Raw genomic sequence first — 25,438 nt, forward strand, 5'->3', positions numbered from 1 at the left:
CGGGCGTGTTGTGAACGCAGCTCTGCAGCCTCTCCCGGTAGATTTGGATTGGACTGACGACACCAGAAGAAGATGGGGGACGATCTGGGCGATGAGTGGTGGAATCACGGGGGTAACTCAGGTATATTGTTGAACGTCGTCAATTGAAACTTCTGTGATACTTCGTTAAGTATGTAGTATCTAATGATGATGATGCCACCTAACATTGAAGCCCTTAACTTCGGCCAAATGTGTGCAGCTTTAAGCTAACGTTAGCTCACGTTATACCATTAGCTGTGAGTTGGAGCAAATTATTGGAAGAAACTGTAGACACACGCATTAAATAAACGTGTCCTATGATTAAGGCATTTTCTAAATGTAAAGGCTATTTCTAACTGTAGACAAGTCGAGCAGTTTATTATGGTTTCAAATGCAGTCAACACGCCTGTGTTTACTGCAGCACATGTGTGAACACACATGTGGGGACCGACTTCTAGGCGAAAGGAACTCTGGTAATTGTAGTTTATGTGAAACGGTTTTTTTTGTGCCTTATTATCTGGTCTAAATCGTCTCCATCTATATATATTTCCGAACTAATTATAATCTAGTTTGCAAACCGAATGTTTATATCGTTCCACACATTTAGCCAAGATTGGTAATTTCAAAGTAATTCAATGTATTTCACGGTACTCGACATTCATGCCGAAACGTCAATGCCTATACTTTACAATAGAGGGCAGCCTGTTACCATTGTCAGATATCCAGTCACGGAATGTGTTTAATTTGGAAGGCTGCATTGAATACACAAATAATTGCATTCTGATTGGTCAAAGGTTTTATTTATTTCATTATACACAATTAATCATAATTACGTTTTGGAAATTAATCATAAAACGCACATTGGACCTTGCAGACATTAGTTCCTGACATTCTGAGCGGAATGCTCACTGTCATTTTTTGTTGCATTTATTTGGTCTAGATCTATCTCACAAATCAACAAAATCATCTAAAACATTACATTTGACCCATTGCAATGGATTGTTTGAATACCAAAGTACAATTGCCTCATGAAAGTCTGCATCTAGCCAGGTACAGTTTTAGCTTTAGGCCTGTTGGCCATTCTGAAGCTGTTGCTTTTCCATGTTTGTGTGGAGGGTGAATTATTTCCATGACTCGGTTTAGTGTTCAAAGTTCTGTTTGTTCCTCTGTTATTGTTGAGTCCTTTTGGTTTGGGTATTCTTGTCAAGCCAGGTTTCGGCTGCGAGTCCAGTGGAATCTGTTCAGAGGAAGAGACTTGTTACAGGCTACATGCACAGTGTAAAAAAGCAACAACACCAGAAACGTTTCTGCAGTTCAAAAGTTAATTCATTTGTCATGGAAACTCTAATTATTATTATGGTAGGGTTGAAAAAAACCTCATAAAATGTTCTATATGTAGACCTAATTTTATATTAATATAAATTAACGTTGGCAATTGACAAGTAAGCAAGCATAACTGAAAGACTTTGAATTGCATATGCTTGGAAGAAATCCCTAATAACCATATGATTTATGAGGACAATGAGAAGGATAGCTCATTGGTTGGTACTGTACCAAATGTCGCACCAGTGGAAATTCCCATGAAGCCTCTGTCGGGCTGTATATTGTTAAACGCATCATCTGGTGTCAGCTGCACCAGTGATTTCACCGTCTTCTCTTTCCTCATCTGTCAGCTAGAACAGCGGCCCTTATGTGCAATAAGAATTAGCTAATCTGTTATTACAACACCAAAACCTAAATCCCAACGGATAGTTTTGAGACAATGCCAAGTGTGTGTGTAAGGATTTTTTATGTGTGTGTGTGGCGTGCATAGATAAAAATACCCATAGTTACATTATGCATTTTGAATTGGCTTTTCAAACACAAATGATAGAATAGTCCAAAGAGAGACTTCCGGGGGAAATCAGAAAGTCTTATTTTTTGGAGAGAAATAACATTACGTATGCTGGATACACACTAAGGTGGGCGGGGATGCAAATTGAGAAATGTGGGACCACACACCTAACGATCAATTTAGCTGTTTTTCTTTTTTGTGTGTGGAAGGAAACGATTTTGCCAACACAGCACAACAAAAATTAACCGATTCCAAACCACAACAGCCCGGTCGCAACTTTCGAAACCGTAAATCTCGCCAATCTCTTGCGATCAAAATTGTTTGTTTAGTGTAAACAAACAATTTTGGCGGCGACGGTCAGGAAGAAGCTTTTGCAATCGGTTTTTCAGAAATTGTTAACCTCTACAAGCTGTTCCTTCATTTCGGAAGACCTCCCCAAGCCTGCTTTTGTCGCTATGGCTTCTGTTATGAATTGTTGGTATTACGCTAAATCAGCGTGGCTCTCAATAGGCTATCGTCTGTCCCACTTAAAAATATATTACCTGCGTCTACGGCTGTCGTCGGGGTTCCCCCCACACTACACGATATCTGATCATAAATATTGAACATGTTTAATGTTTGCAGTTTTGAATTGGCGAGGCCCCGATTGTTAAAAAGCACTCTTAAAATACCCCACACCACAGGATAATCTGGGATTAGAAACAGAAATAAATCGGAGCTTTACTGACCAGAAGGAGGAACTTTGGTATAAAATGAGGCTGATTATTGTAGTGTGTACCCAGCATTATATGAGACTGAAGGCAAATGCTTAGATATGGTATGGTAATGGTATGGACTTGCTAGCTTGCCTCTTAAAGGCAAATAATTCTCTAGTCCATTTTACGCCAACAGATCTAAAACCTTATTGCTTTTAGATCTGTTGGCGAATCGTGGACTCAAGAATTATTTTATCTATTATTGGAAAATGTGTAGTATTTATCATTCTGGATGAACACTTCTCAAGTTAACTTTTTTGGAAAAAGTAGCTCGTTGTCCATCTTCATAGGCAAGTGAGCTTTTACTGATGCAGCTTGGATGAAACAGGGTTTTCCACTCTATCATGTAGTAGGCACTCAACACATCACACTGATGATGCACACACAGGCAGCTGAAAATGTAAGGTGTAAGGAAAATGTAAGGTGTGGTAGTAGAGATGAAGAGTTGATGACATGGGTTTCTGAATTATAAATCTTTGCCACACTATAACACCCTTAACTGTCAACATTTAGCAGCATCCAGTTTAATAACAAAAGGGTGCCATATAACATCAAATAACCCAAGGCCATTGTCTAAACTTTTTAAATCGCTAGGCTTTAGTGTATTTATCATTATTATGAAATATAATTGCATTTTTTAAATAATTATAACCAAAATTATTAGCAAACTATCTTTAATATATGATTATGTTTTCTAAACGGTGGATGAAGTCATGAATGAAAAAACAACCAACAAAATGCATTTTTAATCAACAAACTGTATTGGTAAAATATAAAACAACAACACACTTGGTTTGTCCGTAGTCATTCGCTTTTAGTATTTTTCATCTTTTATATGTATTACCAAAGCATTTTAGAAGGAAGTCATGTTAAAATGGGTCACCTTTTGGAAGATAAAAGGGTTACTATAGGTGAGAAACCTTTTTTTTTTTTGCAATGATGTTTGTTGTAGCCTGCAGGCAATTAAGTCATTAGTAGATTTTATTCGGGGAGTCATGACTGGTATGGTGGTTGAATCACTCATTCATAAAGGCCACTTACTGTAATATTTGAGGGGTGTGTGATTGGGGATGTAGCAGGGGTTATAGTGATGCTACTAGTAATTTTGCCTGCACTTTTAATGTGGCAGCCATTGGTCATCACTTGAGTCCTTTGCTCTTGTCTGAGCGAGTAGTACGACCCCCCAGGCTTCGGGATGCCGTGGGCTGTGCCGTTCAGAGCGGGGACATACGGAGTACCCAGGTGGATGTGGATCTTGTTGTCCTCCGTGGTGGTGATGACACTAGGACTGGCCTGGGCGCTGGTGGACCTCTGGAGCTGCCAGCTGTTCTGCCTCTCTGGACTCATACGGAACACAGCCTGACCAATGATCTCGGTGGGCTCTGGTGAACACGTGCTGACGGTGACGATCTGGACGGGGGAGCTGTTGTGATCAGGGGTTCCCGGGTGTGATGAATTCGGGCTCACCATTCGAGACAGAGGCCCGGTGACGAGTGGGGAGAGGGCTCTGTCTGGGCTGGTTGGGGAGCTCTGGCTCTTCACCGCCGACACAGCTGCATTCTGGATGATGGTGATTCGTTGTTTGTGGGGTACACTGGTAGTGGGGATTACGGCTGTGCTGGTGTAGGATGCTGCATTGTCTGTTGTGGGGCTGCTGATTTCCAGCGTGGCGGTGTTGAGTCCAGGTTCTGGTGTTACTTTGATGTGCACTGGCTGCCCGGGAGTCTGAGTGACGACCATATCCTTCACAGGGTTGCCATACACTAATTCTTCTGTGTCACTGGCTGAGTTGCTGCTGTATCTTCTGACATTGTAATTTGTGGGGTATAAGCTTTTTGTGTTATTGTATTGCAGTGAACCGCTTATGTCGAGGATTTCATCCTCGTTTGGGTTTAGATCTTCGTCATCGCTTTGCTCGCTCACTTTTTCATCGTGAGCAAAAGGAACAGGATGTCTGTAGTCAGGTGGCTGGCTGGCTGGCTGCTCTGTCTGTACTTCCTTGGTGGACTGGTGAAGGTCAGAAAACCGGCGTCCGTTCACTCCAGGTCTCAGACTCTTACTGAAATGTCTGTATCTCTCCAGCTCATTGGTCAGCTCCTCCATCTCTCTGGCCAGCTCTCTGTTCTTGGCCTCTTGGAGGGACAGTTTCCTCTGCAGGGTGGAATGGTCCATTTGAACCTTGGAGATGGACTCGTCTGTTCCCAACAACTTTTGGAGTTTGTCCTTCAGAGAGTCCACCTCCCGGCCCAAGAGCCTTGATCTCACCTGCTCTTGCTGTAGGCGACGCAGGAGGGCGTGTTCCTGGTTCACCTCTTGCTTCTCTGCTAGCTGGAACCTGGAGAGCTCCCTCTTGGCCTCGCCAAGCTCCTGTGTCAAAGCCTTGGACCTCTCCTGCTCCTTCCTGAACCGCAGCTCCAGGGATTCAAAGTCCTCCTCGGCTTTCATCAGCTCACTTTCCACCACTTCCTTTTCAAGCAGCTTCCTTCTGAGCCTCTCCACCTCCTGGCTCAGCTCTGCTGTTTTGTTGTTGTCTGTTTGGTCGAAGTGGTTAGAATTGTGTGTCAGAGGCTCGTTGATGTCCATTCCATTTTCTTTTGTCACTTTTTCACTTTTGTCCTCCACGACCTGCATCCTCCTTCTCATAGTATTGACTTTGCTCTGCAGTTCCCTATTTTTTCCCTCCTCTGTGTGTAGTCTGGTTTGGAGCTCATCTTTTCCCTTTGCTATATCTCTTATCTTGGCCTCTAAATCTGCCTTAGTCCTCAGGGCCTGTTGCATCTCCTCTTTCAGCTTTTCTGTCATTGTTATCAATGAGTTCTGCTCATTTTGTTGGTCTTTCTCCATACCAAGTTTTTCTGAAGCCTGTCGGAGCCTCTCTGACATGGACTTCCTATCTTCTACCAGAACCACAGTGAGGGCCCTGAGCTTGGAAAGGTCCTGTTTCACCGCCACCTCACTATTTTCTAGCTGCCTTTCTGCCACCTCCAGCTCTCTAACCCGGATCCTCAGTGTGTCCAGTTCGCTACACAACTGTTTGCTAAGACTCTTCTCCCTGTCCTGGCTTCCTCTTAACGTGCTGCACTCCTGCCTGCTCTTGACCAACGCCTCCTCTAGTTTATCCAGTTGACTGATTCTGCCGTTGAGCTTGTCCACCTCGGCCTTCAGGCTGCGACTCTGACTCATCTCCCTGCCCAGTCTGCGGTCGAGATCCCTGCACTGGTCCCCCATGCGGTTCAATTCCTCGTCCTTCCCCTCCATCTCCAACACTCTCCTCCTCAGGCCGTCCACCTCTGACAGCAGACTTGCCGTCCCTGCTCCTCCCTCATCCCCGTCCTCCGCCCACCTCACCCTTTCCCTGAGTTCCACCAGCTCCTCCTCCGCCCTCCTCAACGTGGCCCTCGTCCCCCCCAGCTCATCCAACTGGCGGCTGAGGTTGGCCAGGCGCTGTCGCAGTTGCTGTTTTTGAGCGTCCTTGTCTGCCAGTTTGGCAGTCATGGCTTCCTGTGTTTGGCTGTAAACGGACGCCTGGTCCCGTAGCTCGGCCTCCAGTCGCAGGGCCCTGAGCTCTTCCTCTCGCGCTCTCGAGTGAGTGGCGCTGAGCTCCCGCCTGGCGTGGTCGGTGATGTCGGTGAGCTCCCTGACACGCCGGCCCTCCGCCTCCAGCTCCTCCCTCAGGCTCTGCTGCTCCTTGACCACCAGCAGAGCGAACTGCTTGAGCGCGGTCAGCTCGTCTTTCAGAACCAAGACCTCTCTTTCGTCGTCCTCCTCCTTCCTCTCCCGATACTCTTTTTCCTTCACAATCAGTAACTTGAGCCTACAAAAGAGTTGAGATGAAACAAATGAATGGTGTGTTCACATTAAGCAGCTAAAAATAACATCCTAATAGCTGGTTTCCTTATAATGCACCGCTGTTTTAACTGGAGGACTTTCCCCTTAAACAGGAAAAACCTATGCCAATGACATCATTTCTTGTAAAGGCATTGATGCGTGCCCATTCTCCTGGAAGCCATTCATCTTCCTCTGTTTCTATATACACGTCCTTGTCTGAGCGGACAAATGTACATGTGTTGGCCCTGTTTTGCATCATGTAGCCACATGTGGGTGAGTGTTTTTTCAGGGGGGGGGGGGGGGGTTTACCCCTCCGTGGCAGGCATTCAGAAGGATGTTGTGACTGCCACAACAGATGGTCCCATGGCAGGGAGCGTTTGTTAATTAAGAAGTTCCTTTACCCTTGAGTACTCTACAGACTGCACACCATCACCCTCCCTCTGCGTCCCTCTAACGGTACCTCTATGCCAGCATAGCGAGGCAGGAATTCCCCCTGTTCCATAAGTAATTACAGACTGGCTCCTTCCACCTAGTCCTGTCAATCTCCACAGATCTCCAGGCACACGCCAGAATACACATGCATTTAGAACACCCTTTTTATTTGTTCATGTCTTCTGTTGTTGGTTGATGTAGGCAAGATGTTGTAGCTGTGTTATAACAGTAGAGGACAGTCATAGGAATTGTGTGCCCTGTGTTGCACCAGAGGAATTAGAAAATGTCCCAACTTCATGCTTAAAGTGAGAAACCGGCAATAATGATCCATTTCTCCAACTCCTAGGTTCTGATATTATTCGTGTCACAGGCTAATATGGTAAAATAGTGAAATCCTTCATCAATTTAGTGGTTTCCATCATTAAAGAGATTTGCAGAGCATGATTGAATGTGGAATCCGTTAGAAGGTTAACGCTACAAGGCTTTAAGTCTATAAGTGATATGTTTTCGAGATTCATCTACTGCAACAAATCGAAATATGTATCTATATTATCTACAATATGTCATGGTTCTAACAAATAATCATTTACATACAACTTATATTTTTTTAAGTTGTATGTAAATTGTGGAGCTTAAATAGCACTCCACAATGTGTTTAAATCCTATATTAATCTGGAATCATAGGAATGCTACACAAAAGTAGGCAGCTCCTCTGAATTTAAATTACTTTCCTGGGATTTTTCAACACAAGTTTCGACAATCAAACGGCCCCACATTGAAGTAGTAATCATGCTATATGAATTGTTTTTGTAACTCCTTAAGTACAGCCTTTGCGCTACAGCTCAACAGATGTTATGGCTGAAATACTTATCTTAGCCTGTACCAGAGAAAACAGTTTTTCATTTTACTTCATCCTAAACTTCTTCAAGTGCATACTATTCATTGTTTAAGAATCTTGCAGTTGTTCCTACCTGTGATGATGGCCTCTGTCCTTAGGTCCTGAGAGTTAACGTTCTCTTTTATTCCCCCCTATCCCCCCCACCGATATCACTCGCACACTGTCTCTGCCGGCGTTCCCAGCTATGTGGACATTCCATGCAGAAAACCAAACATTATGAAAAGTGCTCTGCACACTGAGCCTCACTGGCAGCCCACGGCGCCTCTTACATCATCAGAAAGTCCTTATATGGGACTGTACAGTCTCCTCTGCTGTGTGTGTGTGTGTGTGCGTGTGTGTGTGTGTACTTGTGATTGTATGTGTGTGTCTCACTGGATTTCAGCCCATTCCAGATGAGATCATGGTATAGCCATGCCAGAGGGGCTAATGGGAAGGATGAAGGAAGGGAGGGAGGCAGGGAGGGAGGGAGGGAGAGGCGGGGGCTGGGGCTGGGTGGGTACGTAGCTTTAACCCTTGAGTCACAGTTCAAACTACAACGGCTACGACTTTTCATTTTGTATCCTTGGCCACGGTAAACATTTTATGAACAAAAGCAGGCCCCCCCCCCTCCCCTGCACTAAAAGACTGGAGGACTCTCCAGGAACCGTGCTCCTGGCCATATCATATCCTGTAGATACTGTGCTCTGAGCTGTCCTTTGAAAAGCTAGACATGTTTTGCGCTGTAGCTGCCGTGCCTGGGGCCTGATAACCTGACTGAGTGATGACATCATCATCTTGTTGGCCCACAATTACATCCATATGTCTCTCTCTCTCTCTCTCTCTCTCTCTCTCTCTCTCTCTCTCTCTCTCTCTCTCTCTCTCTCTCTCTCTCTCTCTCTCTCTCTCTCTCTCTCTCTCTCTCTCTCTCTCTCTCTCTCTCTCTCTCTCTCTCTCTCTCTCTCTCTCTCTCTCTTCCCCTGTTCATCATTCCTTCATTCTCGTTAGTTTCCCATCCTGTTTTATCCCTTGTTTAGTTTTGCGATTGCAAATCTTCACTTGGCCTCCACTCATTTCTGTGTTGTCTGTAAATCAGAGTTTTTATTAAATACTACGGTTAACTTTTATCAGCTGAGGTGGCGGGCAAATATAACAAATGGCACTGCTTCTTTGCACTGCTCATCTTGAAAATATGAGAAGGAAAACTGGCCTTTCCCCTCGTAAAATCACAATACATCCAATTTAATAATGGGGTGCTGCATATTTTATAGGACTGCTGCATGCATTCCCGACTAGTTACGATAAAGAGTAGTGCGGATGAGGTCTCTTGCTTTATGTGCAACTCACGCAAGTCCCCAATTAAGGGTGAAATATTTCCCTGATGACATCTCGTCAACAGGGAGGCATTTTTCTTTTAAACTGCCTAAAGGAACACACTGGAAACTTCTCTATTTATAGCGTTGACTCTGCTGGCGCCCGTGCTAGTCAGCATTAACACCCAATGGAGGAAGAGCATGTCAGTCTGACAGTCTTGTGTCATACCTTACCTTACCCTTAACACTTGTCTATCATTGTGTCACATGAAGGGACCCATATGCTTCTCTATGGTGTCTATTGTATTCCGTCTACAGGAACTGTAGAGTTCAAATCTGGGAGCAGAACGCATTTAGAACTTTTCTTTTTCTTTTAAGGATACAAAATGTTTTCTGGTCCTGGAATGTAAGTGAGCGGTCCTAGTGATTCCTATCCACAAACCAAGATTCATAAGGTCCCATTTCCCTTAAAGGCAGGGCTGGCCGCTTCATTGCTTGTCCTCAATTACACGCATGATTGGAGCCCTCAAAACCATTTCCAGGAAAGCCCTCAAACATGGCTGATATGTCACGGGCCCGCTATGTAAAAGGGCTACTGTCCTCTTATTTCATAGCTCCTACTGTAGCAGAGGTATAATTTGGAAGGACTTAGGGAACTTGTTGAGGTTTGAATGTTTTTTTTGGCCGCCGTCTGCGTCAAAGCTATCAGTTGTACATGCCACGGCTCAATAGGGTCAGTGAGAAGGCAGCAGGGGTGGAACGAGCTCCAAACTGTTTTTTAATTTGGTTTGCATATGAGGTCCCAAGGTCAAATTTTGTACTTGAAATTATTATGGCTTTTTTATGGCCTTTAGTACGTGCAGAAGGGAACCGAACACGGTACCCAATTAAACAGTCCGAAGGGACAGCAGTCCCACGCAGACTGCCCTGTACATTTCTCTCTCTCCTTTCCTCTTTTCTGGGGCTTTAATGAAATTGAAAGAATGCTTCTAACCTAGACTCCCATACTCGGCGGAGCTAATGAATAGGCCCGACAGTTTAAGTTCCAGCCGTGGTTCTGCTCTGTCGACTGATGCCATGCCAGATTCTCCTGGTAATTTATGCACATCTCCTCTGACACACTGGATTGGGCAGCGGACTGATGTGTTTGAGTGCTCGGCGAAGGATAAGAACAGCTGTGGCTTTTCCACAGTGGCAGCGCCAAGTTTACTTTCTCTTGTTTCTATTGGGCAGGGCCGAGCAAGCATTTCATTTTGTCATGTAACGTTTAACCAAGGGCTACGCTATCTTTTCTCATGTATCAGCTTTGTTTATTCATCATGGGCCACATCTTTTCATTGTACAACGTTTGTTGGTCTTTTTCATCCCTGCAGCTCATCCCTTTCTATTGCCGTTTATTGATAAAGAGGCCCACATCAATCCTTGGTCTGGAGGGGAAGGAGGGGGGGATTACAAACAGGAAATGGTTTCAAGTGGTTTGCGGGTGTAGGAAAGCGTTTGAGAAGTGTTTGTGACTTAGAGCTGCAGTGGACAGATGAGAGAACATGCGTTGTGTGTGGCAAACACGTGTGTCTGGTTAACCCTGAGAACCTGTCAAGTCCCAGAGATTGGCCATCTTCGGAATAAATCAAAGGCTCTGAGCATGATCTGGACGGCTTTGGGTTGAGGCGGCCAGATTGCCGCATTGTTATGCAGCGACGTAATCGTCCTCAGACACGCAACGGGGATCATACTATTGCACATGGTGATTATCTCCCTACACGCCACGGCCTGAATCGTCTCCATGCGTTGCGGGGGAGTACGCATCATCTGGTCCGCACACGGCACCTTTTGATTCAGAGAAACCAGGGAGAAGATCCCAGTCTGGCTTGGTACTAAGCCCCAGGGCTGAGTGGCTCACTCGGGCTACAAGATCCGGGGGATAGAGGAAGAGCCAAAAGCTGAAGAGGATCCCAAGGAGGAGCGGAAACACTCCCTCCTAAATATTTAGGCTGCCGCAGCCCGAGATGTGGGCTGTGTGAGACGGATGGAAGGGGATGTGACAGGCGTAGTGCCACGCGACCCGTGTTGTTAGGCCCTTGGATATCTGCCAGTGGTTCAGAACCATATCTCTCCCTGAACTCCGGCCCTGCAGGGGCCCCGCCGGCACAAAGCCACATCCGTGTTCTCGGGAAGACGAAGAAAGGGAACAATGTCACAGTTTTGTTTGAGTCTCGTATCAAATATAAACAAAGCAAAGGAAGTCATCACTCTTTGTGTGTGTGTGTGCGTGCGTGTGTGTGCACAAATACACATCAATACCTGCACAATGATTATGTTGGATTGAAGGGAATAGACCAGAGAGCCAAAGAAGGAGAAACACTTCTAGTTTCCAGATGGAGTTTATCCTCCTGCACCGAAATAGGACTGCAGATAAAGTAATGAAAGACGACGCAGGGTGGTGTGCGGGCGGCAGTCTTACACAGTGACATTATATCACCGACGGGAGGATTTTTGGTTGCTGCAAAGTCCATCATGCTGTCAGCCCATACTTGAGTTCAGGTCAAAACTAGTACAATATGTTGGAGACACATGTTCCTAATGGTCTGCGTGGAGGAGGGAAGGCCAGTGGATGAAAACCCTCTGTGTTCTTGCAGCCAGGAATGTATGAGCAACATGGGGTTCTCTCCCCACACTACAGACCGGCTGTCTACTTATGTATTAATCATCATTAGGACAGGATGGACTTGGACAAGGTTCTTTTTTTTTTTTTAGGAGTGCATGTTTAGGGGTTTTCTACAATGCATTTGAATAGGATAGACTGAACTCGCAACGCTGCCCGGGACTATTCCTGTTCTCTGATCGAGATGGTGCTCGTGTAGACAGTTGAGAACGTTTGCAAGCTGGCACACACCACCAGACTTGTCGTCTCCCCTCAAGGCAGCGGGCCCAGTGGCGGGTCCAGTCCGCTACTAGATTACAGAGCAGACTCTGGTGGTACATGAGCCGAGGCAACCGGACAACCTCAGTGCACAACAAGCCCCGAGTGCTGGGGGAGACGACAGAGCCAGTGACCACCTTCATGGTATGCCTCGCTATGGGTAAAATCCACATCTGACTGCGAGCGAAGTTACATTAGAAACCCATTTGCTCTCATAAGCTAAAGCCTTAAACCTATGCATGTGGTCTGGAGTTGGGCACGAGGTTGATAGTGGTCGCCAATTCAGTACGTGCACATAATTGCATGTGTGCGTGCACATGTTTATTTGTTTTACAATGCGAAGCAACCGAAGACGGGTTGCCCACACACCCCAACCAGGCCCGAGCATGAAATGGCCTATGTCTGAGTAGGGCAAGGCTAAGTACAGGTCTGGGGTCACAGACATTCTTTTTAAAAAGCAGTGGCCGCAACATCTCTGCTGTCTAACTCAGGATTGAAAACTACTGTAGACCAACAAACGCCTAATGCGCCTGCAAAAGAATAGATGAGAGCGCCACATCTGGTTTGTTTTGATACAGCCTTGTTATCGCTCTACTCGATAATGGTTGTTTACAAAAGAATGGCTTAGGATTCAATTGAAACAAGATTACTCGATCATTGCATCTTGCTGCAATTACTTTTGAAATCCATTGGTACTGAATTTGGTTCCACCAACCTCTCACGATCCTGCTCCAACAGAGTCGTGAGGTCGTCACTTTTCTGTATGAAGGACCGGTGCATCTCCTCCTGCTCCTCCAGCCTGCTGAGGGCGCCGCTGTGCGACCGCTCCACTTCCACTAGTTGGCGCAACATCCGCCTCGAAGTTCGCCTATGGGCCTCCTCCAGATGATCTAGCTGAGATGTAAGGAAGAGAAGACTTTTGTTTTTATGAATCCAGGGTAGGGGATCTCCGTAGTAAGTAACAAAAAGAAATCCTATTCATCAGCATCAGTTTTGTGTGCTTGTACTCTTGCCAATGGTCCCTAATGGTCCCTACCTCAGCCATAGGTTTTTCATAGACGTCCTGCAGTTGGTCTTTCTGGGCCTGAAGCGAGTCCCTCCGCAGGGCCCGGATCACTTTCTCTGGGCCTCTGAACGCATAGTGGGCTTCCAGTAGAGCTGCATCTGTCATCTGAGCCTTCAGCACAGTGATCACCTCATCTCGGGCCTGGTGAGAAACCCCAAGATGAGCCTTTATTCCAGTATTCAGTGGCGTAAACAAATTTAAGCCGTTTGAACTGTTTGAGGATGAAGTCATTATGACCATGTTTCAACTCTGCTTTCTGTTCCCGGAGTTGTAGATTATTCTTCAAAAAGCATGAAAGATGGAAACAGATGTGGAAATGTGTTGTTCATTATCACACCCACCTGTAGCTCTCCTTCCAACATGCTCAGAAGGCAAAGCAAGTCCTCTCGATGTAGCTCTTTCCCCTTGCTCGACTCTTTGGTGTCTCTTCCACCGCATCCCCTCGGGGCGTTGTTCAAATGCTGGATAGAGTTATCACATTTGATACCAATGTGATTCTGGTCAGCCATTTTGCTATGGTTTCAATTCAAAGTCATTGGAAGCAACCTAGGGACACAAAGGGAAACAATGTTGAGGGGTTCATGATGCAGGGAGCCGTTTGGGGTTAGTGTTGTGGAGCCGATCAGAGAGTTGCCTGCACAGATTCATCCGTGGGGTCCACATGAACATAAATGAGGTCATAGGGAACATTGTGTGGACATACGCCAAGGTAGTCTGTGTGCAGCCTGTTTCCCAACAGTTTTGGGTTTTTCTTTAACGCTTTGTGTCAAGGTTGTAGGTTCGGGATTCGGAGAAACTTGTTTTCAGACTTTCCTACCATATGAGGGCTGGTTATTGCAGTGTATTCCTCTGGCGGTCTAGTGCGTGCGTGCCTTTTGTGTTTGTCTGTGTTTGTACTGCGAGTGCATCACCATAGTTAAATACTACTTAGGGCTGGCATTCTCTGGCTTGGTTTCCTCATCCCATATTTAGAGGGGCAAAGCGAACGTCATATTGTACAATCTCATCGGAACATGACCTCATGTGTTTGGCCTCCTTTGCTTGTGCTCTAATGAAAGCCCTTGCAGGTTGTGAATAACAGTCGATCATGGGATCTCCTCCAAAATTTTCATCACAAAAGTATCCGTGAGGTTGAAACACAAAATCTACAAAGGGAATACAGGCGACACCAAAAAAGTGCTTGTTTGTTTTTTGAGCTCCTCATACAAGATATGAAAGCACTCTAAAGGTTATCCTTTTGGGTTTTCCTCTCACCCTGCCTGAACAAAGACGCAGGCGCAGGCAGTCTGGGGACAGCTGCTTGTTGTCATCAAGGCCTGTGAGCAGCCTTGGGTCTTGCTAAACAAGATAAATGCTAGTACATCAGGGAAAAACATCAGTTCAGTAACAACCCCAGAAAAGCGGGGTGAAATGGATACATTAGTCCATTGGTTGTGGCTGGAACGTAGCCAGGGACATCCTTTAGACTTCGATTCGTTGTCAGGATAGAGGCACGAACTGCACATTTCCCCCTGCATAGCATCCCTCTTGTTTTCCCCTGTTTTTCTCCAGACATGGAGAGTGAGCGGTGTCTTTGAGTGGGTCTGTTGATATCGATCATCGAGACAGATGGAGCCAGCTCTGCCTTCCCTGTTTGTTTAGACTATCAAGAGGGTTGATGGAAGGTCTTGTCATAAACACAGTGGAGGGTTTCTTGGCTCATTGCAAAGGACATTGAACCCAAACATGGCCTCTTCTACTTCCTGTCCTTTTTGTAACCTGACAAATAGTTGTTTGCAGCTATGTCTTCACATGGTCACAAAGACTTCAATTTGAATGAGTTACCTGGAAAAACAATTCATTTTGACTAATATCGTTATTGGTGTGAACAGCAAAGTTATTTGCGATACAGTACTGACAGTACTAAACTTTGTCGACAGATGTACATGCACATTATGATTCTGATAAACGCACGCGGGCGCATTCACACCAGGTACAAGCACAGCAAGTACATGTCCTATATTTATTTTTGTGCAAATGCAGAGATCTGAGTTCAATTGTAGGCAGGGTTAGCCCACTGTGTCTGGCTGGCAGGTGTCTTGTTAAGGTGTCTGCCTGTCTGCATCCCCAATATACTCATATACACCCACTTCCATCCTAACACCACCAAATCGTTCAAATAATAACCCTCACTCTATTTTTACAGACACTCCGTGCACATACATCACCCCGGACCGTTAACACGCACACTGCAATTTCATACTGCCAGCAAGCTTGCAGTTAACCCAGTACGGTCATGACCCGAGACTATTCATCGTTAACTGTTTTCTGACATTTCCAACAGTGCTATGTAAGCGGTAATAAAGCATGTTGAGTTTATCGGCTGTGCATGAAGCCATTAATACAGTGCTGAGTGTGCCTGGCCTGGCCTTATCCGGTCTGTCTTAGGCCATCCATTTATTGCTCCACGTCCTCCACCTGTCACAGGGGAATGGGCTGAACTGCTGCTGCCCACCATGGCTCTCTGAGCCAGGGTCAAGTTGGCACAGCCTGGTGCCGCCATGATCCAAGTCTCTGGTTGGCAACAGCCATGTTCCAGGCTTAGTGTGTGTTGGGGTGTTGAAAAGGTAGTCATATATACTTATTTAGCTTGAGGTGAGTTGCTTGAACAAATATTTATATATAGCGGTGCTAAACCTTTGTGTACTTTTTTTACTAAAGGACTGTGATTCTGTAGTGCGGCGAAACACTTGTTTGAACTCTGAGGAAGTCATACTTTCTGTGAATCAGTATCCATTGTAAAATCACGGCTATCATTCACCAGAGAACATAAAAAATAGCTTAGCAAGCTTCACTACGTAACTACGAGGATATTCTTTGGGTTTTAGTGAGGTGGAATTTATACACCTTGTCCCGAGCACCACATCTTCTTCGGGGCTCACACGAAGGTATTCAGTATCAGAACTTGGCCTTCTCTCCTCTCCTTCTCACGATTTGATCAATGAAATCTCCTGACACTGCAGCTATCCTAGTCCTCCCAACAACGCTTGAAGAACTGCAGTCTATTCAACACTGCATGCACTGCCATATAACACCATCCCTCTTCATATTTTTTCCTTACTTGATTCTTACTTTTTTGAACAGTTCTTGGAATTTACAATATGATCCTCTGGCTCAACTTGTGATTGAATCCATTCCTGCGATGTAGCTATTTGATAAAATAAAAGCACACACACTTCATCTGTTGGCCCCACTTTGATGGCAAGGTGCTGCACAGCGTTCCGTCGTCTTAAGCCTGATTTGTCTTTAAAGTGTAGCATACGATTGTCTCGGTTGCTAAAGATTTAATAGAAGGGCAAGACTTAGCCACCCATTTAATGTCTGCATGAGGTCACACAGCGCTTATCCTGCCCCTCGTCCTAAAAAGTACTCCTATTTTAATGCAAAAGAGGGTAATGCGTACACACACAGCTTATTTATGTTCATATTATCCTTATATTATCAGTGGAAAAGCTATATTCCATAATCCTCAGATTGGATTTAGCAATTTATTTAGTAGACGAAACTTTCTAAATGTTTAGTCTTTTGTGTAAACTGGTCATGCACGCCCATTAATCAAGAGATTGAGGCTAAAGACTTAGGCTGAAAGCATAACAGCTCTTTTGAGGCCCATGAGGTAATGAGATATGGTATACATTTTTTAGCAGTGATGGAAATTGTGTGTTTTTTTGCTTATTGAGGTTCGAGGGGTTTGGTTAGGATTCCTTGACAGAAGGTCATTCCTCCAATGGGCAAGACATGTGAAATTCTACCACTACATGGTGATTGTGTGTGTGTGTGTGTGTGTGTGTGTGTGTGTGTGTGTGTGTGTGTGTGTGTGTGTGTGTGTGTGTGTGTGTGTGTGTGTGTGTGTGTGTGTGTGTGTGTGTGTGTGTGTGCACCTGAGTGGTGTGCACATTTCAAACATTACATGGTTGACCTCTATCTTCACTCTGATATCAGATCCTAGATTCCTCTGCTATTGCATCAGAGGCCCGTGGTGTTAACGGATGGAGAGTGAAAGGCGAGAGCACAGTGTTACAAATATCATCCACATGATACCCGCCACTGGTCAACGGGGAGAAATGGATGGGAAAATCAATTTTGGAAGTAGAATATTGCGAAGGAGGGAAATATAGCGTCTGAAACATTAACTGGATGGGATTTTACGGCTTGGCTTCGCAAGGGAAGGTTTGGCAGAAGAAGTAAGTTGCAAAAGTATGGTAATAGTGGCGTTGACGCATATGCCAAAGACTCCGTCCATTGTGGAGCAGAACAACAACATAATAAGGTCGGGTCACCAGAGGCAACTGAAGCATACTTTAGAGATGTTGTCATGGCTTGACCAACACTAGTACTCATTAGTCTGGCCCATGAAAAGGTCCACATATCCGGTGTTCTTTAACAGATTAAGCACCGTCCCTAATTACTTTAGACGCAGCTCTACAACAGCAGCGTCCACTAAATGCATTACGTCTTAGAAATGATGCGAAGAGATGGCAGCCGATCTTGACCCATCGCAACCTTCCCCCCCCCACCCTCCACATAAATGGCTATAAACTGATAAAAGTCTCCCCAAAGACACTCACACCGTAAGGGTAACATCTGTCATGTCATCACAGGTCAGAGTGGAGGTCGCTCGGTATTGTCTGTTATTAAGTGAAGCGGACCAGCTGTGTGTTGACACACACACACACACACACACACACACACACACACACACACACACACACACACACACACACACACACACACACACACACACACAGACACCAACCATGGACAAGCACAAGATATTCCCAAACTTGCCTATTTGATTAAGATCTATGCTGGCTATGTAACCGAATTTGAACTTCAGAAAAGTTTTGGGAATGTTTTTGGATTTATCGCTGTGGCTGTCAACCAGGGATCTGCTTGTACTAGAAAACATCATGCCCATGAGACCTTCATGAACCATTAAAAATATAAATAGACATATAAAATTTCCAAGAACACAACGATAGTTTGCCAGCCAACGATCATTTTATATCAAAGTAATTACCTTGTCTTTTACTTCTTTGGCCATAGAATGAGATACTTTCTCATTCTATGCTTCTGGTGCTCCCCCTGGTGGCCACCTTCTTTCTGTGCAACCTTTTGGCACTGCTGTGCTGTTAACACGAATACTGGAACGCCCCGAGTGGGCAAGATCAAATTAATACACAGGCTTTTCTATTCCATATTAGATAAATTTCCTCTTCTCCGTTTTAACAACCTAGGTCTAACAGTCAAATATATAATAAATTGTAACATGAGAACGGTCACATTTATTTTCCCCTCCTAATATTTATGGCGAATTGGAAAGAGACTTGTCTGTTGGAGAGTAAAGAACGGGCTGAATGTTGTAAGCAATCAAAAATGGTTGTTTCCCCCCTTGTTTTCATCTATTTTGCTCGTAATGTCTCATTCCAGTACACGCTGCTTGTTGTACATTGTAAGTGTACCTTAAATCCGCTATTGATTTAACAATAACACATGCTCAATAGTGAATTTACAAAGAGGAAACTGCAGGCCTCCAAGACCAATAAGTGTAATCCCGAAACTGGGCCATAGGAACCTGTCCCTGGATTAGTTATCGATTGTTCAACCCTTTTCAAATCGATTTTAAAGAAGGTACGATATTGCTCTTTGTGGAAACTCATAAATCCTGGCATGACCATAAACAAAAGTATCCCGCAGTATTGCCTCCACACAGGACTTACAGGCCCTGTGTGTGTGTGTGTGTGTGTGTGTGTGTGTGTGTGTGTGTGTGTGTGTGTGTGTGTGTGTGTGTGTGTGTGTGTGTGTGTGTGTGTGTGTGTGTGTGTGTGTGTGTGTGTGTGTGTGTGTGCGCGCGCCCGTGTGTGTGTAGGCCCTCTATGAAGGGTAATTGGATGAGCTGCGAAGGGGTTATAAGGACCATATTGGTTGCAATCACCGTGTCCTGTGCCCCTCCACAGGTGTGCGGTGTATCTTTAATCAGACTAATGGAGTAAAGTATGGCAGCGATTAAGAGCTTTTCTGGGGCCACTTAGCTTTATCTGTTCCCATGGGATAATCACCCCAGAACGACAGGGGGAGGGCAACAGGGAGGGGAGCATTTTAAGTATCCGCCGCTGTGTCAGGGTGCCTGCAACCAGCCCCTCATATCCTCGATCAATCAACCTTCAAGGCGTTATCTGTACGCCGACGATTCAGCCGTCCTGCTGAAAACAATCTATCGGGTCCCATTAAAACTTAGTCCGCGCCATCGACCACCCATTAAAACCAGTCACCTCCATTGATAATCTATTAAAGGCAACCGCGCCGGCCTGTTTCTCTGCCTATGGGCTCGGTGGAGCCATTTCCCCCTTCATTGATCTTGGGTAATCTGAGCCGAAACGCATTGACCTAGTATATATTCATAAAGAGGTAGATCGTTTCCCCTGCAACCGCCATCTGGCCTGGGGATGCCACGGTCAAGGGTTAAGGGATATCTGTGGTGTTCAGCTTCGTATGGGTCATCCAAGAACATATAACCCCAAGCTTTCACACAGTGAGGGCACCAAGCAAATTTCTTTTCTTTTTTTTTATCATTTGGCAAATTTGAGCTAATCTGAAACAATAATTCCTGCTTGTTTTGTTGTTTATTAAAAGTTAAACTCTTTTGTTAGAAAATATGTTGCCTTTTCCATGGTTACATCAGGTGATTATGTTCAACAGCACCTTGCAAAGTATCAGAGTCCTGGTACTTCATAGTGATAGTAGTACTTTCTAAACTAGCATCGCTTTTATTATTGGAGTCTTCTCCAGGGAAGTGCAATTTTGGACAATACCCTACACTGATTTGAATTAGCTGCTATTCTAACAGCACTGCACAATGTGCAAACGTGTGAATGGATTCTGGGCTATACTGTATACCCTGCCTGCTTAGCCGGGTGCGCTCTCGCAGTCTTCCCTGGGGAGGATGATGCAGCCCAACTCTCCCCCCCACCTGGGTATCCCATACTCATCCTCCTCCACCACGTCAACCCAGGAGCTCGGCTTGCTGAATCAGCAGAAACACACGCACAAGGGAAATCTAGCAATGCTGGACCTCTGACATGTTGTCAGGGTGGTCTTTGTGGTAATAAAGAGATTACATGCAGGGACTCTAAACCCCCACCGTCAATCTGGCTGCCACTTCAGCACCCCTGAATTTAAGATGGGGGTATCCTAATCTCAGGCCACCATAGGGCAGAGCAGAGTGGAGATTTGCGTAATGTTTTAATTATTTCCTTATGTGACATTTATTTATTTAAATTAAAAGATGTGGAAATTATATGGATTTGATGTACATTTATTTCTTCCACCGACCCTTGATGTATAATAAATACACCTTACATTGGGAAGGACACCCATGTATTAAAATGTTAAGTGACAAGTATGCAAGGAACCACAGACAGTTTGAAACACACCCTTATACATCTGAACAAAACAAAACTCAAAATCATGAATATATCCTGATAAAGCACTTTTTATAACGTAAGAAGTAACTTACCTTTTCAACAATATGGAGGTATGAGGGTCAGGCCTATTTCTTCCCCATGGAAACTGTCTTCAGTGTTTTTGCATCCACCTTTATGTCCTTAATTGCTCTTCTAGCCATCATCTTATCCTTGCAGTCATATTTCCTCCATCACTCCTTTTGTCCTCAACCATTGGCCCCTGTCTCGTCCCTAGAATGCTCCAGATTGTCATCTCTATTTTTTTTCTTTTCCCTCAAAGGGACTGGGTCATCCAATGAGGTCTTCCCGGTCGGCTTGGTCTGTCACCGGTGGGTGTGGTCACTCAGAAGGCAAAGACACAGCCCCTTACTGGTGGCAGATGACTGCATGGGTGGCTTAAGGGGGAGGGGGTGGGATCGCGGACAGACGCACAAGATGAGGGCTTCGTGGTCACCGATACGAAGTGGCAGGTCACACAAGTAGTGCAGTGATGCGGGGGCAGCAAGCGGCTGCTTCTAAAAGAAGAGAGGCTAGTTAAAATTACGTGGTACGTTAGAGTTTAAGATTCTTGCAATCTTGGAGAGCCAAGCCAATATGCAGGATGGGAGGGAGGGTTCAGGGAGTTCTTTGTAAGGAATTGTCACCGTGTTATTTTAAGCCGGCTGTGACACCCGCCCGAGAGCTCCCTAGAGAGTTTGGAGGGGAGTTAAATGCATCACACAACCCCACCTGACCCCTTTTGTCCAAATATACTCTTTTATAAAAGCTTCAACGCAACTGCCGTTAATTCCACACGAAGGCCATGCACTCATGGAAATACCCTCCCCTTAATCTGTGCGGGGAAGCATTACAGCTAAGGTCTCCAGCGAAACGCTATGCTGAGTGAGCACCTCCAAATACTTCTATTGCTTTTTTCAGGTGCTAATCCTACCCCTGACCTTAAACAACTTTAGATGGACTGATACCTACTACATGCAGAGTCCAGGCCTAGTCTATGAATATTGCAAGATTCCTGTTTTTAATAGGGGATAACGCCATTGGTATTCCTGCAAGAGCGTGTGTTTTTTTTTAGCTTAGGCCGGTATCCGTGCCATTGGCGAATTGGCTTGATGGGAGGTTCAAAGCCCAAAGGTGGGAAGCATCCAGCGTCGTGCTGTGGCGTTGTTGGGCCCTGGGTGCCCCCGCCTCTCCTCCCCGCTGACAGCGCTGTTGGGTACCTGGCCTCACATCATGACCTGCAGGGCTGCAAACTAAAGGGATGATAAACAAAGATGATGTTAAGGATATTCATAATAACCACAATCCCTCACGCTTGTTGGCGTTCCCGTCCTCCGCTGACCCTCCCATGCACTCTCATAGTCTAGCCGTGGAACATGTTCACGTCTAGCGGCCTTGTTTGAAGCCCCGACGAGAATAGCGGTTGTCAAGCACTCCCGAGCAGCGTGCACACAGAAGGATGTTTTATTCATGTGTGAATTACGACTCTGGCAGGCCACTCAAAAGACGACGTAAACCCCCGGCAGAGGTATAGGAATGCGCCTTCCCACCTCACCTTCATCGCCTCGGATACCCTTGTAAAATTAAGATCTGCACTTAATATTTTCCACCTGTATTGGCACAACTAGGACAATGGGTCCGAAATACTAGGCTATAGTTGGGTTCTGCGGCCGGCGTGTTCCGGTCGTAATTAAAGCTCAGGTATTTACGAGTAAGTGTTTGCGGTCGCCCCACCTCACTGGCTTCACTGCACGAGGTCGGAGCCCTGGGCTGAAAAGGGGTGGAGGAGGACGAAGGGAGGACGACTGTGCGTGCTATAGATTGTATTGATTCTGTGACTTGTGATGGGTGTATTCTGCTGTTTATGTTGAATTCTGCCTTTTAGAAGAACGAGGAGATTCACTTCAGTGTGGTACGACAGATCTTTCTTTCTCAATCTGACCTTGGGTCAGACCTACGTCTGACAGACCTAAGCTTTAAACAGCTCCGTGGCCTTGGTCCTTTTCAGACGTGCACCCGCATTATAAGTAAATCGCTAGCATTGTAATGAGTGCATTTTTCTCTTTTCTTTCAGATGTGTCTGATAAAGAAGAAGAGGTAGAGGAGAAAAAAAGCCTGTCAGAGCAGCAACCGACACAGACCAAAACCGGGAAGAAGAGGAAGGGTTTAACAGAGCCGCTAGCGAAGGCACCGAAGAAGAAAAAGGCTGGCCAGGTATTGCTGTTTGCCGTTGGGTCGGAAGTCTCCGCTATTTTATCTTACGCTGAGGTTGATTTAACTGTTGAATCGTATTGTTTTACAAGCTTTCTTGGAAACATGACATCACTGATGTTAAATTTAGTTTTTAGCACATGACGCACTGAGGTTTTATTTAGTTAGTAGCACCTGCAAATTAAGTTTTATTGTTCCAAAGAATGTCTTGCACTTGACTAAACCCTGTAAATATACTGCACAAACAACATGAATAATGCTCATGTGTTGCCCAGAATTCTGTTTAAACAGGCTTATTCTATTTCCTGCGGCATAAATACGTATTTTTTTAAATGATGTGCAATCTTTTCTCCACAGAAGGAGTCTATCGTTGTTCAGGAAAAGGAACAAGATGACGCTGACAAGGCAGCGAACCCCAAAAAGAAACGGAGGGTGAGTGTCTGCAGTGACCCCTGCTGGCGCGAAGAAGAAATTACGTGTTTAAAGCTGGTCCTCATGGCCTCCGTGTGGGCTACAAGTATGACTACGTGTGTTTTGTGCAGAAAAAGAAGACCATCACAGACGTTCTGGCGGTGTCTGAGCCTAAAGCAGGCCGCCCAGCGGACCTGCAGAAGACCGTCATCGATTACTTCTCAGACAAGCGCTCCGTTATCGAGATGGAGGAGCTGAAGTTGAAGGGTGAGCGGGGAGAGGGGGGGCTTCCCAGTGAGGAGAAACAAACTAGTAGATAACAAAAGTTGACCAGTTCACTCATCGAGTTGTTCTTTATCTATTCATAGACTCCAATTTCCTGACATGCAACGACTTGACCCACAGCTTGTCCTCCTATCTGAAAGAAGGTGAGTGGCTCTTAATGTTTAATCTCAACCTTTGTCCCATTGAACACACACGGAACGTCTCAGATGGTGACGTAGATCCAAAGGGCTGCCATTTTCGGGGACCCTCCCCCCATGAAATTTGTGATTTTCCTCTCCCGGAACACGACTTTGAAGACATATTACCCGCAATCTTACGTGCATGTTCAGGTTGAAGAAGATCGCTTACACTGCGACTACAATTTGTGCCGACCATTGAGTACAACCCGAAATTAAGATTTGTGTTGAAAAAAGGTTCAATGCTGCTCGTGCTCATGTGCGCAAACGACTCACTTCCTCCCTACGTTCAGTTTGCCCCAAATGGGCCAAGGTCCAGAAGCAGCACACTGAGAAGAACTCCGTGCCCCTCCTCATCGTCTGCAGCTCCGCCCTGCGAACCATCGAGCTCATTAAGTAAGTAACCACCGACCGCCGGCCGGTCACATGGTCCGCCCTCTCTGTACTGTACCTCTCCGGCCGGGTTCTAAAGTGTCCTCCTGGTTTGTCCCCAACAACAGGCAGCTGACCACCTTCAAGGGCGACGCCAAAGTGATGAAACTGTTTGCGAAACATATCAAGGTACTGTGGAGAGGATCATTCCCGTTCACCACATTCACCGGCTTATGAACTCACTGATTGGCTGGTATCGGGGTGCAGCCGGGGACTGGGGTGAACTCTGTTGTGTATTCTGCTCAGGTGGAGGAGCAGGTGAAGCTACTGCAGAAGGGGATCACCCACATCGGAGTGGGCACGCCTGCCAGGCTCCAGGCTCTGATAGAGAAAGGTAGGCCTGATGTAGCCACAGCCTCCATCTAACCCCCTCCCCATGGCTTGTACTTTACTGAGTCAAAGTGGCGCTAACTCTTCTTGCCACCGAAACTTGGTTACTAATTTGTCTCCGAGTATTAATATTGAGGTATACGGCTGATGAGTCATAACGTCTTCACAAAGATCATCCAGCCAATTCTTGTCATGTATTCTCAGGTGTATATTTTATTAGATGGCTTAATTGTCAAAGGCGCTACATAATGTTACATTTACATGGTAGTTGCAAGTCTGAAAGACTTCTGACCTTTGAACTCTGACCCCCTCATCTAGAGGGCTTAAGCTTGCAGTCCTTGACACACCTGGTGCTGGACTGGAACTGGAGGGACGTGAAGTACAGAAGGATGGCTGATATTCCAGAGGTGTGATTATTTTTATTTAAATAATTTATTTTCATGTACACAGAGAGACGCAGGATTAAACTTGGCACTGAAAAGCTTGAGCCAAGGCAAGTCACAGACTCCTTCAAAAATAAAACGATTCTAATATCTCATTAAATATATCTCAAAGAAACATCTAGCAGCATGGGTTGGATAATGGCAGAATATAATATGTGCTGCTGCTGCCCTCTTCTGGCCCAAAGTGGACATTTGTCAGGTGATATTTGATGTTGTCTGATGCATGTTTGTCATTCTCAGGTCAAAGTGGACCTGCTGAAGCTGCTGGACACAGGGGCGCTCAAAGGATGCAGGGAAGGCAAGGTCAAAATCGGCCTGTTCTAAGTAAAAGCTGACTTTGATGATTGCTCCAAACTTTTCTTAATGGCTTCCTGAGTTCTCTGTTGTGTTTTTCTGTAACAATGCCATCCGCTAATTGTGTTGATTTAGTACTTTAAAAGACATTTTCATTACTTTGATGTTTGCTCATTTGTCAAGGTCAACACTGAGTCCCACTGGGAAGAATTTAATAAACGGAGCGGGAACAGAGTGGAACCGGCCTGTGTTTGTTTACTTTGAGCAAGAGAGGTCCTACCTACTGAGGATGTGAGGTCACAAGGCTACCCGCCCAC

The 25,438-nt window shown here is 45.5% G+C and overlaps 2 protein-coding genes across 3 annotated transcripts; one reads left to right on the plus strand and one right to left on the minus strand.

The window, feature by feature from the left end:
• cmss1 (cms1 ribosomal small subunit homolog) lies at window positions 1-25,361 on the plus strand. 2 transcript variants are annotated; one of them, XM_030342593.1, is made up of 10 exons: window positions 1-121; window positions 22,614-22,753; window positions 23,108-23,182; window positions 23,293-23,428; window positions 23,530-23,589; window positions 23,916-24,018; window positions 24,123-24,183; window positions 24,301-24,388; window positions 24,703-24,791; window positions 25,068-25,361. In XM_030342593.1, the coding sequence occupies exons 1-10, from the start codon at window positions 73-75 to the stop codon at window positions 25,149-25,151; spliced, it is 885 nt and encodes a 294-aa protein (XP_030198453.1). In that variant the 5' UTR covers window positions 1-72; the 3' UTR covers window positions 25,152-25,361. The 2 variants fall into 2 exon arrangements, with proteins under 2 accessions (XP_030198453.1, XP_030198454.1); XM_030342594.1 differs by having other exon boundaries at window positions 23,111-23,182.
• LOC115532727 (filamin A-interacting protein 1-like) lies at window positions 800-20,835 on the minus strand. The gene is made up of 6 exons (XM_030342595.1): window positions 20,596-20,835; window positions 13,382-13,586; window positions 13,011-13,181; window positions 12,690-12,868; window positions 3,649-6,421; window positions 800-1,255 (listed from the first exon to the last, which is right to left on the minus strand). The coding sequence occupies exons 2-6, from the start codon at window positions 13,547-13,549 to the stop codon at window positions 1,061-1,063; spliced, it is 3,486 nt and encodes a 1,161-aa protein (XP_030198455.1). The 5' UTR covers window positions 13,550-13,586; window positions 20,596-20,835; the 3' UTR covers window positions 800-1,060.
• Window positions 25,362-25,438: the final 77 nt, after the last annotated feature.

The sequence above is a fragment of the Gadus morhua genome, chromosome 20, assembly GCF_902167405.1.
Source record: "Gadus morhua chromosome 20, gadMor3.0, whole genome shotgun sequence".
Lineage (NCBI taxonomy): Eukaryota > Metazoa > Chordata > Actinopteri > Gadiformes > Gadidae > Gadus > Gadus morhua.

Coding starts and splice junctions, on each gene's coding strand:
- cmss1 (XM_030342593.1), top strand. CDS start 73: ATGGGGGACGATCTGGGCGATGAGTGGTGGAATCACGGGGGTAACTCA. Junction 22,754..23,107: donor AGAAGAAAAAGGCTGGCCAG/GTATTGCTGTTT, acceptor TTTTCTCCACAG/AAGGAGTCTATCGTTGTTCA. Junction 24,389..24,702: donor CCAGGCTCTGATAGAGAAAG/GTAGGCCTGATG, acceptor CCCCTCATCTAG/AGGGCTTAAGCTTGCAGTCC.
- LOC115532727 (XM_030342595.1), bottom strand. CDS start 13,549: ATGGCTGACCAGAATCACATTGGTATCAAATGTGATAACTCTATCCAG. Junction 13,182..13,381: donor TGTTGGAAGGAGAGCTACAG/GTGGGTGTGATA, acceptor GTTTCTCACCAG/GCCCGAGATGAGGTGATCAC. Junction 12,869..13,010: donor ATGAAAAACCTATGGCTGAG/GTAGGGACCATT, acceptor CTTACATCTCAG/CTAGATCATCTGGAGGAGGC.